This window comes from Cryptomeria japonica, chromosome 3, assembly GCF_030272615.1.
Source record: "Cryptomeria japonica chromosome 3, Sugi_1.0, whole genome shotgun sequence".
NCBI classification, from domain to species: domain Eukaryota; kingdom Viridiplantae; phylum Streptophyta; class Pinopsida; order Cupressales; family Cupressaceae; genus Cryptomeria; species Cryptomeria japonica.
In genome coordinates, this window is record NC_081407.1 from 593,083,741 (window position 1) to 593,100,226 (window position 16,486).

General features: G+C 38.7%; 1 protein-coding gene across 1 annotated transcript in view; it reads right to left on the bottom strand.

The window, feature by feature from the left end:
• LOC131078619 (protein MET1, chloroplastic) overlaps nucleotides 1-14,274 on the bottom strand; it is a 201,854-nt gene extending 187,580 nt beyond the window's left edge. Inside the window, exon 1 of the mRNA XM_058016367.2 lies at nucleotides 13,643-14,274. Coding sequence (XP_057872350.2) covers nucleotides 13,643-14,070 — 428 coding nt within the window. The 5' untranslated portion in view covers nucleotides 14,071-14,274. The remainder of the gene's footprint in view (nucleotides 1-13,642) is intronic.
• Nucleotides 14,275-16,486: the final 2,212 nt, after the last annotated feature.

Genomic DNA, 16,486 nt, shown 5'->3' on the forward strand with positions numbered 1-16,486 from the left:
TTGATGGATAGATCGTGAGAATTGCATTAATTGTTAGTCATGCTTAGGAGGCTATTATATTGCTTGGGAAGCTGATATGACTTCTATAGCATGCGAAAAGACATGGGGGAAAGTCCAAAGTTGACTTGCATATCGTAGTGGGCACAGATTGGATGAGGTGGAGGTGTGAGAAAACACAGCCAAGGAGATCAACTTGTGTGTGGTTGGCGAATGTGATGTCTTTGCTAGAATATTGCAAATTCATCGATTTCCTACATGCGAGAGGGAAGTTTCTAAATTACAATAGTTACTTTGTTCACACATAGCAAAGAGGTGGCTTAAAGATCTTCAACTAAATTTATTTCATGGCAAATGACAGGTTGTCGATGTCTTTAATTACTGATGTGGATGGATGGAGACTTCATTGTGAGTTTAGGCGCCAATCAAAGCAAAATTTGCCCATGCGAAGAAGACTTTCTATTTCTGTGTGTGAAGGAAGATGGCACGATGCAGGCGAACTTTTCCTTGCAGACCACCAAACCCATGGTGGCATTCTGGGGAAGGATTTTTTATTAGCGCCTAACTCATGTCTTCAAAATCTGAAAGATGCCAACTGAGGTATTGGCACAATCTGATTTGTTGTTTCAATCAAGTTCTTTGACTAACGAAAAATGGTTTGGTTTTCAATGCAGAGTTTTGTGATTTTTGGATTTTTTGAGGTTTATGCTTGAAACTTTGACAATGTAGAAAAGAATACAAGTGCAAATTCATAAAGAATAATTGACTGAAATTAAGTTGCAGACTTCTGATTTTATTTAACAGCAATGAACAAATGGAAATAAATGATTGTTTTTCAACAATCAAAGCCAATAATGGCCTACTAGGCATCCAGCGCTAGGATTGAAGGAGAATTATTGGCCTGAATAGGTAGAAAGAAAGATAGAAGCCCTTCCAACTGCAACTAATAACTCCAATGAGCTTTATTCACCTCCAAGATAATTGCAAAAAACAAATCTATGAAGAAATCTCAGGTTCAGTGCAATTTCTAGAATCTTGCCAGGCGGGATCTCCAAGAATGACCAATTTTCCTCACTGTTTTGCTGACATAGCTCCTAAATGATGTAATATCACCAAACAAACCTTTGATATCTTCTTATTAACTGCTGACAATAAAACCAGCAGCAAACCCCTCTATTTATTTTTATTGAAACCCCTAGCCAACTGAAATGGTATGGCTAGCTGAGAACTATACGGCTGGCTCCAAAATGGCACAATTTTCAATGAAATGTCTCTTATTCCTACTCAAATCTGAAAATCAGACCCTAATGATGTTGTATTACTCCAATTAGCTCTTGAATTTGGTTCTAATAACCTGATAAGAGCTTCCTTTGTTGAAAAAATTGCTGATTGGTGCAAGAGATTTCGTCCTATCACCAAGAAATGGAGGTTTTCGTCCCCAATTCCACTCCAAAACTCTGCCAAACTCGTTGCAAACCTGTAGAAGATAATATTCTCTCAAAAAATAAACAACTCAATGCCAAAATGATTGACAAATTCACTTTTTATTTCACCTCTAACCCTAATTTCGAATTAGGGTTTCATATCCCCTTTTATTAATAAAATAACTTTATTTTATTTATGCCTCCTTATGAAAATTGAACCACAATTATTTTAATTTGGCCCCTTCATTATTATAGTAATATTTGCTAAAACGCCTAGGTAAGAGGGCCAATGAATTATTCTAACGTATTTCCCCATAAAGTGATTATAATATCACTTTATTATTATTTTATTAAATCCAAACTTAGGAAATATTAAAATATTTTAATATTTCCTTATTTATTAATAAAATGAGATCCGAGGCTAAAATTAGAATTACGTTTGCACCATGATCACTAATGTTGCCTGAATCCTGCAAGCAAACTAACAGTTCCTCCTAAAAGGTAGGGACTCACCCTAAAAAATAGGAACCTCTCTCCAAACACATGTAACTGCTCAAAAGGATCCTGCTTTGCTCCTTGGTCCCCCGGGTGGTCATCCAATCAACTGCTAGTTCTCCCTAAAAAATAGGAGACCTCCCTAAAAAGTAGGAACTGTCGTCTAAAAGTCCAAAACAGCTCACAGAGCCCCTGCAAAGCTCCATGACCCTCTGGAATGAGTCCCCTAATCATACTATTGACCTACGGGAACTCGAATGATAGGTCAAACCTTACTCATCTCCTATCGCCTAAAAAGGGAACATTACAAAATTGCAGAGCTGACATTTTGAATAGGGTGAAAATTGTCCTATGGGATGAATACTTGAAGGCCCAATACAAATCTCGAATCTGTTGAAAATGTTAGCTAGTTCGGATACCAAATTATCAAATTCTTAATGTTGTCAAATGACAATTAAAATTCATATGTATTATCTCAATTAAATTTGTTATTGGGCTGGACCCAAATGTAACGTGGGAAGCAATTGAATATATTATTGGGCTGGACCCAAATGTAACGTGGAAAGGGAATTACATATGTTATTGGGTTGGGCCCAAATGTAATGTGGAAAGGCAATTCAATGACTATTGGGCTGGACCCAGATGTCTAACGTGGGAAATGTACAATGACAATATTCTATTATTTAATTAACATGCAAGCCGACCTTAGGATAATTGGTGCCAAAAGGTTGATATATAACCACTTCAAGATGAAGTCATTTGAACACAATAATTATCAAATGCTATTTGCTCTCCTAGCAGCGATCCTTCCTCATGTGAACTTGTATAAGGTGATTGTGCAAACTCTTCAAGGTTGATTGTGGTGAAGTTGTCAAAGTTCTTCATAAGGTCTCTTGTGCGAATCTAATCTGGACATCTGCTGCTCCTCCTAATCATCTGTTGTTAATGAAGGGCTGCATTCATCACCAATATCTTGAACAGCAATCTGAGATAAGTCATTGCCTTGTAAACTATCTACATTTGAGATAATACATATCACATTTAAAAGCTGGGTTTTTCACCTCCAAGAGGGAGGTTTTCCCAGGGTATTGTTGTCTTGTGTCTTGTGTTTTATTGTTGTTACTGTTTAGGCATAGTCTGATTATAATCTAGTTGGTTAAATTAACATCTGATTGCTTAAAATTAACATGGTATTAGAGCTTTAGGTTCATTCAAATAATCAGATTATTAGTTGCCCTTCACTTTCAGTTTGTTGTTTTAGTTTTGCAAGATGGTTACAGGTCTGAAAGTAGAGGATAGACTTGAAGGTGCCCTCAATTTCACATCATGGAAGGTTCGTGTCCTCCTTGCTCTTGAAGAATTAGAGCTGTTATAGTTTGTGGAAGATATGGATCTGACTGAACCTTCGGATCCGGAAGAGCTAAAGCAATTCAAGAAGAATGCTCTCAAAGAAAAGAAGTTCCTTATTGATTCCGTAAAGGATCATCTTGTTCCAGTCATCTCCAAATTGAAGACAGCTCGAGAGATGTTTAAACATCTAGAAGGGATATATGAGATCAACAACATCAGCCAGACACTTACATTGAGGCAGCAACTTCTTCAAGTCAAAATGAGCAAAGGTGATTCAGTCATGTCCTTCTTCATGAAGATTTCAGAATTGAAGGACCAACTCAGCGTCATTGGAAGCGAGGTTGTGGACAAAGATATTGTCATGATTGCTTTGAATGGTCTTCCTGACTCTTGGGATCCTTTTATTCAAAGCATAAGTGGAAGAGCTGAATTCCCTTCCTTCGATCGCCTTCGATCAAATTGCATTCAAGAGGAGTCACCCCTTGCTGCCAGAGAAATGCATAAAGGCTCTCAGGGAGGAGATCAACATGTGCTTGCATCTCAACATGTTAGAAGAAAGGGAGGTCATTGGAAGAAGAACAACTTCAAAAGAGATAGAGACTTCAGACCTCCTGCTTACGATTCAAGGAAGAAGCCAAGGGATCTTTCACGTGTCTGTTGCTTCAGATGCGGCAAGTTTGGACATTATGCTAAAGAATGTCAGAACCCGCCCATGCAAGGAGAGGCGAACCTGAATGAAGTTGCAAACTCAGAAGACAATGAAGACTACCTCTTCATTTCTGCCTTGTCCAACAATGTGCCAACCGATTGCAACACTTGGTTGATCGACAATGGTGCATCTAGACACATCACAAGATATCGAGAGCATCTCTCTGACTTGATGGAGAAAGAGTCCAACCTTCATGTAGTAATTGGTGATGATGCTCAGTATTCAGTAAGAGGTTTTGATAGCACTTCTTTAAATTTAGAATCTGGCATGTCCTTGCATCTTAGTGATATCTTATTTGTACCTGGAATTAAGAGGAATTTAATTTCTATTTTTGCTCTAGAAGATAAAGGTTATCAAATAGCATTTTCTAAGGGTAAAGTACTTGCATGGCCTAAGAAATCTAGTATTAAATCTGTTCGTGTTATTGGAAATAGATATAATAGTTTGTATAAGCTTTCAGCTAACCCCATTCGAGCACTCATTCATGAAGCTCCTGAATCTAGCGAGCTATGGCATAGAAGGCTTGGTCATCTTCACTATCAGGCACTTCCTTCACTTGAAAGGATGGTTAAAGGTATGCCTAAACTTAATCAATCTCATGATGATGCTTGCAAAAGTTGTGCATTAGGTAAGAACACTAAAATTCCATTTCATAAAAGTGAAAGTAGAGCTAAAGAAAAATTAGCACTTGTTCATTCTGATCTATGTGGACCCATGTTTGTTCCTTCACCTAGCAGATTTCTATACTATGTTACATTTATAGATGATTTTTCTAGAAAGACTTGGATTTACTTTCTAAAATCTAAAGAATCTGATGAAGTGTTAAGTAGGTTTAAAAAATTTAAAGCTCTAGCTGAAAATATGTCTGGTAAAAGGATTAAAGTGTTAAGATCTGACAATGGAGGTGAATACACCTCAAGTAGCTTCAATGACTTTTGTGTAGAAACAAGAATTAAGAGGGAGTTTTGCGTTCCCTACAATCCTCAACAAAATGGTGTAGATGAACGAAAGAATAGAACCATTGTTGAAGCTGCCAAAGCTATAATTCACAACCAGGACCTGCAGACCTTCTTATGGGCTAAAGCATCCAAGACTGTTGTGTACATTCAAAATAGATGTCCTCATCGTGTCCTGAAGAACATAACTCCCAAGGAAGCTTTCACAGGAGTCAAACCAGATATCAGCCACCTAAGGATCTTTGGAAGTCCTGTCTATATTCATGTGCCAAAGGAAAAGAGGACTAAGTTATAGCCTTCTGGGAAGAAGGGTATCCTTGTTGGATATAGTGAATCTTCCAAGGCATTTCGCATCTACATTCCTGGTCAAAGGTACATTAAGGTAAGTAGGGATGTCACCTTTGAAGAAAATATTGCTTTCAAGAAATCTAAAGGTTCTTTTATTGATAATGATAAAGAAGTTAATGATAATCAAGATATGGATATTGATACTAATCCTGAGATTCAGAGGGAGTCTATTGAGCCTCTTGAACCTATTGAGCATGATGATCCTCCTGAGCCTCTGGTTCCAACTGATGGACCTAGAGATATTGTAGTTAGCAAGAAAAGATCACTTTGGGTTAGAAGCACAATTCAAGATGCAGAAAAGTTTGCAGCTCCTAGTGGCACTTTCAGAGAAAGTAAGAGACCTCGGAAGCTCCCTAACTATGTTGCAATGATATGCATTGATGCTAAACCATCCAACATAGAAGAAGCTATGAACCAGCAAGCATGGAAGTTAGCTATGGACGAAGAGTATCAATCCATTATCAAGAATGATGTCTGGGATGTTGTGCCTAGACCTAAAGGTAAGTCTGTTGTTTCTTCCAAATGGTTGTTTAAAATTAAACGTGTTGTTGATGGTAGTATAGAGAAATATAAAGCTAGATTTGTAGCTCGTGGTTTTTCTCAAAAGGAAGGCATAGATTATGAAGAAACATTTTCTCTTGTTGCTAGATATACTTCTATTAGAACTATTATAGCTATTGCTGCAGCCAAAGGATGGAAATTACATCAAATGGATGTAAAGACTACCTTCCTTAATGGTGTTATTGAGGAAGAAGTCTATATTGAACAACCTGAAGGTTATGAGATTCATCATAGAGAGACTCATGTGTGCAGATTGAAGAAAGCTCTCTACGGTCTCAAGCAAGCCCCTAGAGCTTGGTATGAAAGAATTGATAAGTACGTAGTCAGTTTAGGATTTTATAAGAATGATGTTGACCCTAACATTTACTTTAAAGTATTTAATGGTGAAATGTTAATTTTGGTTCTATATGTTGATGATTTATTTCTAACTGGTGAAGATAGCCTCATCATTAGGTGTAAAAAAGAATTAGCTACTGAATTTGAAATGAAGGATCTAGGTCTAATGCATTACTTTCTAGGGTTAGAAGTGTGGCAAAGACCTAATGAAATTATTCTAAGTCGAGGTAAATATACTATTGATTTATTGAAAAGATTTGGTATGATGGATTGTAAAGCTATGTCTACTCCTATGGAAACTAACTTGAAGAAGTTGAGTATTTCTGCAGCTAACTCTGATTTTGCAAATCCTTCAGAGTACAGGCAATTGATTGGATCCTTGATGTATCTAGTCAACACTAGACCAGATATTTGCTATGAAGTGAGTGCACTTAGCCAATTCATGAACCAGCCAAAGCATGTTCACTTGGTGGCAGCCAAGCACATCCTGAGATACTTGCGTGGAACAATTGGCTATGGGCTGAAGTATCCAATCAACACAATAATCAATTTGGAAGGCTACTCTGATTCTGATTGGGCTGGAAGTGTTACTGACAGGAAAATCACTTCAGGAATCTATTTCAGCTTGGGTTCCACTATGATCTCTTGGGCCAGTAGGAAACAGTCCTCAGTTGCATTAAGTACTGCAGAAGTTGAATACATTGCTTCAAGTGTGGCAACTAGAGAAGCAATTTCGCTTCGCAAGTTTCTTGCTGGGTTGTTTGGACAACCTTGGGAATCCACTATTATTTATTGTGATAATCAGAGTTGTATTAAAAAGTCTAATAATCTCGTGTTTCATGTCAGGTCAAAACATGTGGAAACTCATTATCACTATATTTGTGATATGGCACAAAGAGGTGCCATCCAGCTGAAATATATCAGCACTGATGAACAGGTTTCTGATATTCTCACCAAGCCTCTAGCTCGGGTGAAGTTTGAGTACTTCAGAGAGAAGCTTGGAATGGTGGAGAACACAACATTGATTGAGAAGGAGTCTCAATCTTAGTGATGCAATTCAGTCTGCACCCTCTGCGGGCAATGCAAGGTGGAGTCACCCTTCTGTGGGCAATGCAAGGTGACAGCGTGTCCTTCTCTGGGAGAAAGCTGAGGTGTAAGACCTCTTCCACCCTCTGCGGGCAATGCAAGGTGGAACCATCGTTTGTGGGCAATGCAAGATGTACATCATGAAATAAGTTCATGATATTTATGTGTTTTTATTGTAGGTATACTCTATAGAGCTTATACATTCATCCTTGCGGGCAATGCATGATGAAAGTCATGAATGGATCATGACATATGGCAGATATCCTCCCTAGCTAAGAGGGAGTGTTGAAAATGTTAGCTAGTTCGGATACCTGATTATCGAATTCTTAATGTTGTCAAATGACAATTAAAATTCATATGTATTATCTCAATTAAATTTGTTATTAGGTTGGACCCAAATGTAATGTGGGAAGCAATTAAATATATTATTGGGCTGGACCCAAATGTAACGTGTAAAGGGAATTACATATGTTATTGGGTTGGGCACAAATGTAACGTGGAAAGGCAATTCAATGACTATTGGGCTGGACCCAAATGTCTAACGTGGGAAATGTACAATGACAATATAACATTATTTAATTAACATGCAAGCCGACTTTAGGATAATTGGCGCCAAAAGGTTGATATATAACTGTTGATGATATAGCGTCGGTAGAAATCCTACAGGCTAACTCAGCAAGATCAAATGTGTGAATGGCCTACTGGCCTTACACATTTGATGAATCTATCAACTTATATTAATCCTTTTAACATCTTTATTAAGTCACATATGCATTATCAGGTTTAATGATTAAACATGCATTATTGAGTTTGACTTATCGGATTTGTTTCAAAGGGGCCGACTTTTGGTTAAAGTCTGCCACCCCTCATTTGAAGGCATGTGATGCTTCATGAAGGTCATCCCTCCTTGATGAGAGCCGACTCTTTTCGACGGATATATATGGACGTGGTCTTCCCTCTATGGAACTGAGATCAGACAGCAAGTTCAATCATAATCAGGCAGATCGAATTCATGTACAAGCAGATCAATTGATGGTGAGAAATTTATGTAGCGTGCTCGAGGGTGACGATAAGAGCTTATCGTCTATGGTTGGGAAGGCAACAGATCTTATGTTTGCTTGTGGTTAACGAGCACTACCTTAAAATCAACATGGTACCAGAGCCCGGTTCCTTCTATAGAGCCTAACCGCTTGAAGGTAGATCCTGTGCTCTCAAGGGAAATTCAATCAGAAACAACTGCAAATTTATGATCTCTTCCAGATCGAAAGGCGGCTATAGAGGATAATGCAGCGATTACACTCGTTGACCTCTGCCCTTCACAGTGGCGTCAGTCAAGCGTCTAAACAAATCAGGTGGCAATCAGGGGATCGCGTCTCCCCAGGCCTCGAGAACAAGTATGATGGCCCAAAATCCTTTTCGTTTGAAGTTTCGTAGGGGAACGCAGACAACAACCTGTGCAAAAAGTTGTTTGTTGCCCAGTCACAATATTTCGCCCACGATTTCAAAGCTCGGCATTGTCAGCGTTGAAAGATGTCGGCTTGTGACTCGAATTTGGATTGCTGTGGCTGGAGAGGTTTCTGTGCTCGATACAAATTCTTTGAAGAAGAAAGGGCTAGAGACGGAGCCCGCAGCCCTGTGGAATCAGTACTTTGATTGGCTTTATCAGCACAAGGAGCTTGGATTGTATATTGATGTCAGCCGAATTAGGTTTACAGATGAATTCGTGGAGGCGATGGAACCCAAGTTTCAAAGCGCTTTTAAGGCCTTGGAAGAGCTTGAGGCTAGTTCGATTGCCAATCCGGACGAGGGTCGCATGGTCGGGCATTATTGGCTCAGTAAGTCTAGTATTGCTCCCAATCCTAATTTGCAGAAGCGGATTGATAGAACGCTTGACGCTATCTGCAAGTTTGTTGACGATGTAATCAACGTCAAGGACGACCTCTCTGCTCAGAGCATTGCTCAATTCTTGTTGCCAGCTTCCCAGTGTGAATTCACTTTGAATTTGGTTTTGGAAGAGTTGTAGAAGGTTCCGTGGGCGGCGCAGACGGATGCAAGAGCTGCACGTTGCACTGGCACTGCTCTCATCGTGGCCGCGGGGCTGGTTGGGGCTTGTGTGCCTGGCACTGCTGCCAAAATTATGCTTTTCATTGGCGGTCCCTCTACCCAAGGTTCAAGCACTAACGAATCTCTATTCAAGGTAGGAAGATTGCTTGCATTTCTTCGCAGAGGAAGAATCAGCATTCAGAGGGAGTCTGACATATCGTCAGAAGTAACCTTGGACGAAGAGATCAGAAGGTTGATATTTGCTTTAGAGGGAGCTTGTTTTTCAGCTTCAGAGGGAGCCTATCATTTCAGCTTCAAAGGGAGCCTGACATTTCAGCTTCAGAGGGAGCCATGTCATCATGAAGATTTGGTCAATGCATTTTTCTCTGTGATGGAGAAATTTGAGGTGAAAGCCCCTGTTAATGAGTTCTTCTCTGAGAGAGAGAAGTTCAAGGTGCAATCCCTTGTTAATGAGTTCTTTTCCTGAGAGAAGTTTAAGGTTCCAACCCTCGTTCCACCCTCTGCAAGTAGGTATGGTGGATCCAACCTCTGCGAGTAGGTGGTGGAGATGAAAGAAGTTTGAGGTTTCAGCCCTTGTTATGCATTCTTCTCTGTGAGAGAAGTTTGAGGTGTCAGCCCTTGTTATGCATTCTTCTCTGTGAGAGAAGTTTGAGGTATCAGCCCTTGTTGTCCATTCTTCTTTGTGAGAGAAGTTTGAGGTTCCAGCCCTCATTCCACCCTCTGCAAGTAGGTATGGTGGATCCAACCTCTGTGAGTAGGCATGGTGAAGATGAGAGAAGTTTGAGGTTTCAGCCCTTGTTATGCATTCTTCTTTGTGAGAGAAGTTTGAGGTATCAGCTCTTGTTATGCATTCTTCTCTGTGAGAGAAGTTTGACGTATCAGCCCTTGTTGTGCATTCTTCTCTGTGAGAGAAGTTTGAGGTTCCAGCCCTTGTTCCACCCTCTGCGAGTAGGTATGGTGGATGTCATGTGAGAGACTCCATGACTTAGCATTTGTGTGTATTCACCCTCTGGGAGTAGCCATTGTGGTCAAACATCACGATGAGGTGATAAGCTTCTTTCATTCACATGAGTGTAGTCATTATGTTAGTCATCGATGAGGTGATGTGACTTGTAGAGATTAAGAAGGATTCCTCCCTAGCTAAGAGGGAGTGTTGATGATATAGCGTCGGTAGAAATCCTACAGGCCGACTAAGCAAGATCAAATGTGTGAATGGCCTACTGGCCTTACACATTTGATGAATCTATCAACTTATATTAATCCTTTAATATCTTTATTAAGTCACATATGCATTATCAGGTTTAATGATTAAACATACATCATTGAGTTTGACTTATCGGATTTGCTTCAAAGGGGCCAACTTTTGGTTAAAGTCCGCCACCCCTCATTTGAAGGCATGTGATGCTTCATGAAGGTCGTGCCTCCTTGATGAGAGCCGACTCTTGGATATCTCCTTTCGACGGATATATATGGACGTGGTCTTCCCTCTATGGAACTGAGATCAGACAGCAAGTTCGATCATAATCAGGCAGATCGAATTCATGTACAAGCAGATCAATTGATGGTGAGAAATTTATGTAGCGTGCTCGAGGGTGACGATAAGAGCTTATCGTCTATGGTTGGGAAGGCAACAGATCTGATGTTTGCTTGTGGTTAACGAGCACTACCTTAAAATCAACAATAACCACTTCAAGATGAAGTCATTTGAACACAATAATTATCAAATGCTATCTGCTCTCCTAGCAGCGATCCTTCCTCATACGAACTTGTATAAGGCGATTGTGCAAACTCTTCAAGGTTGATTGTGGCGAAGTTGTCAAAGTTCTTCATAAGGTCTCTTGTGCGAATCTGATCTGGATATCTGCTGCTCCTCCTAATCATCTGCTGTTAATGAAGGGCTGTATTCATCACCGATATCTTGAACAGCAATCTGAGATATCTTGAACAGCAATCTGAGATAAGTCATTGCCTAGTAAACTGTCTACATTTGAGATAATACATATCACATTTAAAGGTTGGGTTTTTCACCTCCAAGAGGGAGGTTTTCCCAGGGTATTGGTGTCTTGTGTCTTGTGTTTTATTGCTGTTACTGTTTATGCACAGTCTGATTATAATCTAATTGGTTAAATTAACATCTGATTGCTTAAAATTAACAGAATCAATATCAATATTGCCTCCCTATTCTTGGCCTAGTGTTTAGAGTTTGAGACGAGTGACTCTGTTTTTTGGCTTATGCACAATTGTGTGAAGGATGATTGGTGTTGGGATTTAGCGAGCCTAATTGGAATGGCACGTCAAGGGGCAGGGTTTGTGTGTCCAGGTGGAGATTGGTTACACGTTGGCGAATTTATTCCACCTCTTTGGCCCTTTCAACTGTGGAGCGCCAATGGCAACAAAGAAGTTAGGTGGGCTTTTGCCCAAATTGGTTTACAAGGTATAAAGGATTTCCTCAAGTCAAGGGAAGTCCAAATGGTTCGAGATGAAGAGGCGAAGTGGATGCTGAGGGAAGAAAACCAGGTGCAAGCCAAGGAAACATCTCCTCCCAAAAGGAAGCGCGGCAGGCATGTTGGGTCCTTCAGCTCGAAACGTCGTCAATTCTTGCAGGGAGGCACATCCTCGAATGCGGAGATCCAGAGCGGCGGACCTGGTGAGATGGTGGGAGAAATGGCATCAGAGGACCGTGGGAAGCATATTGCAGAGTAGGAGCCGAGCTCCTAAATTGATAAGTCCTGTTAGTAACTCAATACTGTATGCTATATAGGGGTGTAGAGCCCATTTGTAAAGAATAGCATATAGACTTTAGGCAGATAGGGCTAGGAGTTTCAGGTTAATGGTTGTTTTGTGAAGATTTTGATATTCAGACTTGATACAGACTTCGTAAATCTTTTTTGATTATTAATATAAAGAAACAATTACTGATCAAAAAAAACAAGTTTCCAATCGAGAAACATGTAACTTGCAAAAGCCCTTCCAGGTCCAAAGTACTCATGAGTCAGCACGTTACCACAATTTGATACCATTTTATAGTCAATTTAGAGGTTCGATAGCAAGCACAAAGAACTGAGTTTGCGTATAGCTTGATGCAATGTTTTTATGTTCTTACACAGAACAAGTACTTTATATTTGGATTTGCATGATATCTAAACAGAGTAACTGATAAAATTTTCTAGATGTGCTTATTGTTCTTTCAGATGTATAATGTTCATTCCAGAGGTAAGCAACTCTAAGCATGGCATGAAGTGTGACTTTTTTCTAGAACTTAGGCTAGAGTCATCATACATGTAATGTTGTAAACACACGAACAAAGGGAAAAAAATTGCTTTTATCCAGCATCAATGTTCTCTTGCAGGGTGTAATCTTCAGAGATAGATATCCTTTGTTGCTAGGTTGTTGCCTTCAACATTCTCATATGAATATATCATGGAATGTTATGTTTTTTCTCTAGATCTGGAGACTGTTTTTTTGGCAAAAAGTATTACTTTTTGGTTGGAGATTTGAAGCATGCCCACACTCAATCATCTGCTTTGAATAACCAATCTGCTTTGGCTAATCTGTGGAGGTCACACTTGATAAGAATACAACAATCATGGTGAGGCTCTTTGTGAGCCAAGCAACTTTAGTAGTAAATCTACAGCCTATTGAATTTTTTACTTATATTTGGTCAATGGTCGTTATCCGTTTTTATTGTAGCATTAAATAGTATTTTGCCGCTAAGCTTAATACTTTTCGTTGCTGCAAAGATTCCTATCGTACTTTTTTGCTGTTAGCATATCTTCCGTCATGCCTTTGTTCTTGTTTGGGCTACCATACCATTACCAGTTACCAACCATTTAAAAAGACGTATTAGCAGTGCCTTGAATAATTATGAATAAAATATTTTTTTAAATAAATAGAAAGTTAGCAACTAGCTTCGGTGACGGCATATAACAAATCAAAAATTCAATTGCTGGCCTAGAAAAATGAAACAGCTAACTGTTTCCAATATAAAAACAATTTCTCCTTCTATTTTGGCACCAAAATATGAAAAAAAAAAAAAGCATTTTTTAAATGGCTCTGGGTCTACTTATGAAGTTGAATGGTCCATTAAAAGCCTACCAGAAATAAGTTTTGTTCAGTACAAAAGCCCTGTATAAAGGATGAAGCAAGGATCGTGACATTGTAGAATTTTCAATCTTATAAAGAAAAGAAAATTAGGGAGGAAAACAGAAGAATGCTCAGACAATATTAAGTCAATGATGACATAAATGGATAGACAGTATAGATTATTATCCGTGGTGACAAGTTGAATAGAAAGAAGGAAAAAAAGCAGAAAATACCTGGTAGATATGACTTTATCTCCAACAGTGAACATATTAGTTTTATCAGCACTGCAGCCTGGAGCAATAGCGTCTATGTAGGTACCCCTATCAGAGCCCTTGAAAAACCTAAGTCCATAAGGTTTATCGATTTCCACCTCATATTCCTCTGCCTCTCCTTCCACCACTGCCTCTGCCTTTGCCTCTGCTTCCACCGCTGCCTCTGACTCTGCCTCCGACCCGACGGTGCCCGTTTCACTAGTGGCGGCCTGCAAGACAATGTGTCGGACATAATGGAGGCGTTCATTCTTTGCCCACGCTAAGACTGTACACGGCTTTGAATTGGGCCTGGCGGAAGTGCAGAGAATGGGAGGAGGTGAATCGAAGCCATGCACGTCCCTGCGCAGGCAGAGGGGATGCAAAAAGAATGAAGATCGAGCCGCCAACATGATTTTAGTCGCTTGCAGCTCAGGTGAAAGTCATAAAAATTGTACGAGTGCAGGCAAGGCAGGCACTCTCAGCAGCACCACTCCCCGGCAGCACAAACAGGTTGCTGAATTTGAGCCACGCTCTGCATGACGCGTGGCAGGATATAGGATACCGATGGTTGTGGCGAATGGTGTATGATAGGTAGATTGCTTCCTTTCTTGCCAACCTCGTTAAATTCTTATGTCGTGGATGCTTTGTTTAAATAAGAATTTTTTTTTAAATTATTTATTTTTTTAGTAGTAGGAAAGGAAAGGAAAGGGGTTTTTATAGTCTACTATGGATGAGAAGAAACTATTTTAACTATTATGAGATTTAAGCACTTCATCTCTTTTCTTATGCAATGTGATGATGAGTGCCTCCAACTTCTCCACAATCTCTTCATTGAAATGATAAATAATAGAAAAATTCAGTAGAAGATATAATATTTTATTTTTGTGTCTTCGGACATGTAGTGTTGCAGTTAAAACTCTTTCTTGGTGAAGCGGCCACCAAGGTTCAAATCCATGTTAGGTCAATGTGCTTGCATGCCCTATGCTTTCGTTGGGTCATTGGGCTCACAGGTTTGATCAAGTGAAGTGTGGGGATGAGGTCCCCCTTTGTGGCCTCACTGGTTCATAGCTCTGGGTCAAAAGTGTTTCATGTGGAGCCAGAGGGCGTGTCATGTCAACGTCACCAATCACATTAAAAAGTTTCCAGGCATAGATTTTATATATATATATGAAGATAGAAAGTTAGAGAAAAAATACGAAGATGACGTAATTAATGGTGTATTGAAACGTTTTCTCTTTAATTGAGAGGCCCTCATAAGGATTTTAGAGCCTCGTTAGGGCAATAGTAAAATGGCACAGGGACCAACTACTTCGAGGCAAAAGAACACAAGGGTTCTCAAGACTTGAGGAGAAATTGAAAAGTCTTGAAAAAAAATTGTGTTGCTTTCATGTCTTTTGAGGAGAAAAGCAAAATTGAAGTGAGCATAGAAAAAAGTATTGTCTTGACTGCATCCAACCACAACTAACTTACACAGGAATCATAAGGTTTGAACAAGTCAACTTACAACCAATCTACTCTTGCATCATAAATCAATTGTACTAGAAAACACCAAACTACTTGGAAATCTCAAAGGTGAGTATTGTTCCTTTGGAGCTTCATGGTATGGGATATGATAAGGGATCAAAAAGGAAAATTCGTCATCTGTTAACAATTCAGGATAATGTGACTAAATGAAATAAAAGGTAGAAGACGATATTATCCTATATGAAAGAAAATAATCTTTTAGTGGCATTATATAGCACTACAAATCAAAAGAGAGGAAGAAGATACTCTTGTGGAAGATAGTATATATAAAAATTCAAATAGCATATAACCTTAAGTAATCTTGTGTACATGAGCATATATATATATATAAGTTTCCTCTTAAGTATACTCAACAAGAAAATACTTACAAAGAATCTTCTTAATACAAAACAATGGGGAATTTTTTTCAAAAAGGTAATGAGCTTATGAGGATCAAATCTAATAACCTAGTAAAATGACAACATAAGGTGCAACTAGAGCATTCATAGTAAAATTCAATTATCAAATTTTCCAAATAAATGATTATAGAAATGTTGCAATCAAATGGAGGCTTGAGTTCCTAAATTGACTTCTTATTGTTCTAAAAGAGGTATAAGATTTTGATAACTACATCTTTGACCTTTAGGCAAAAATCTATTCTATATTGTTTTTAAAAAAAGGTAAGATAAGTAGTGTAGTCAAATATAATAAATTTTGAAAGTTTGCGATATTTTAATAAATCATTCATTAGAGGAATCAAATAAGTAGACATGTAAGGTGCAAATTCAATCTAGAGAATTTTGACACTAAATTATCATTTTTAATAGCATGAGGCAAATTTCTAGTGTGAAAGAAACTCCCATAACTAAATTGTTATAAGCTCGCATAGGAAAGACTATTAGTGGTCATAATGTATTTTTCCAAATATTAACTAGTGGATATAAACCCAAACAAGAATCATATAGAAATAGTAAATTATTTGCATGAATTTGAAATGGTTTTAATGAGTGAGAAAATTTGTGGGATTTTCCTCTAGTCACAGATTATCTATAGAAAGGTGAATCATCTTCCATGATTGATAGGATTTTTTTACCACATCGCTCATCCCTTACTTTTAAAGGTGGGTCAACTAGGAAGAAACGTGCTTTTGGAGGGAAATATTTGAATCTAAAATATTGAGTCAATCTTCTGAGATACATTAGCTTTCGTTGTCCTTTTGATAATGGTGGAGTTTGTAGTAGACTTTCCTCTAATTGTTTGTTGTTGAATATTGTTAATAAATCTAATGACAAGTCTCTTATTGGGATGGATTATGTCATAGTA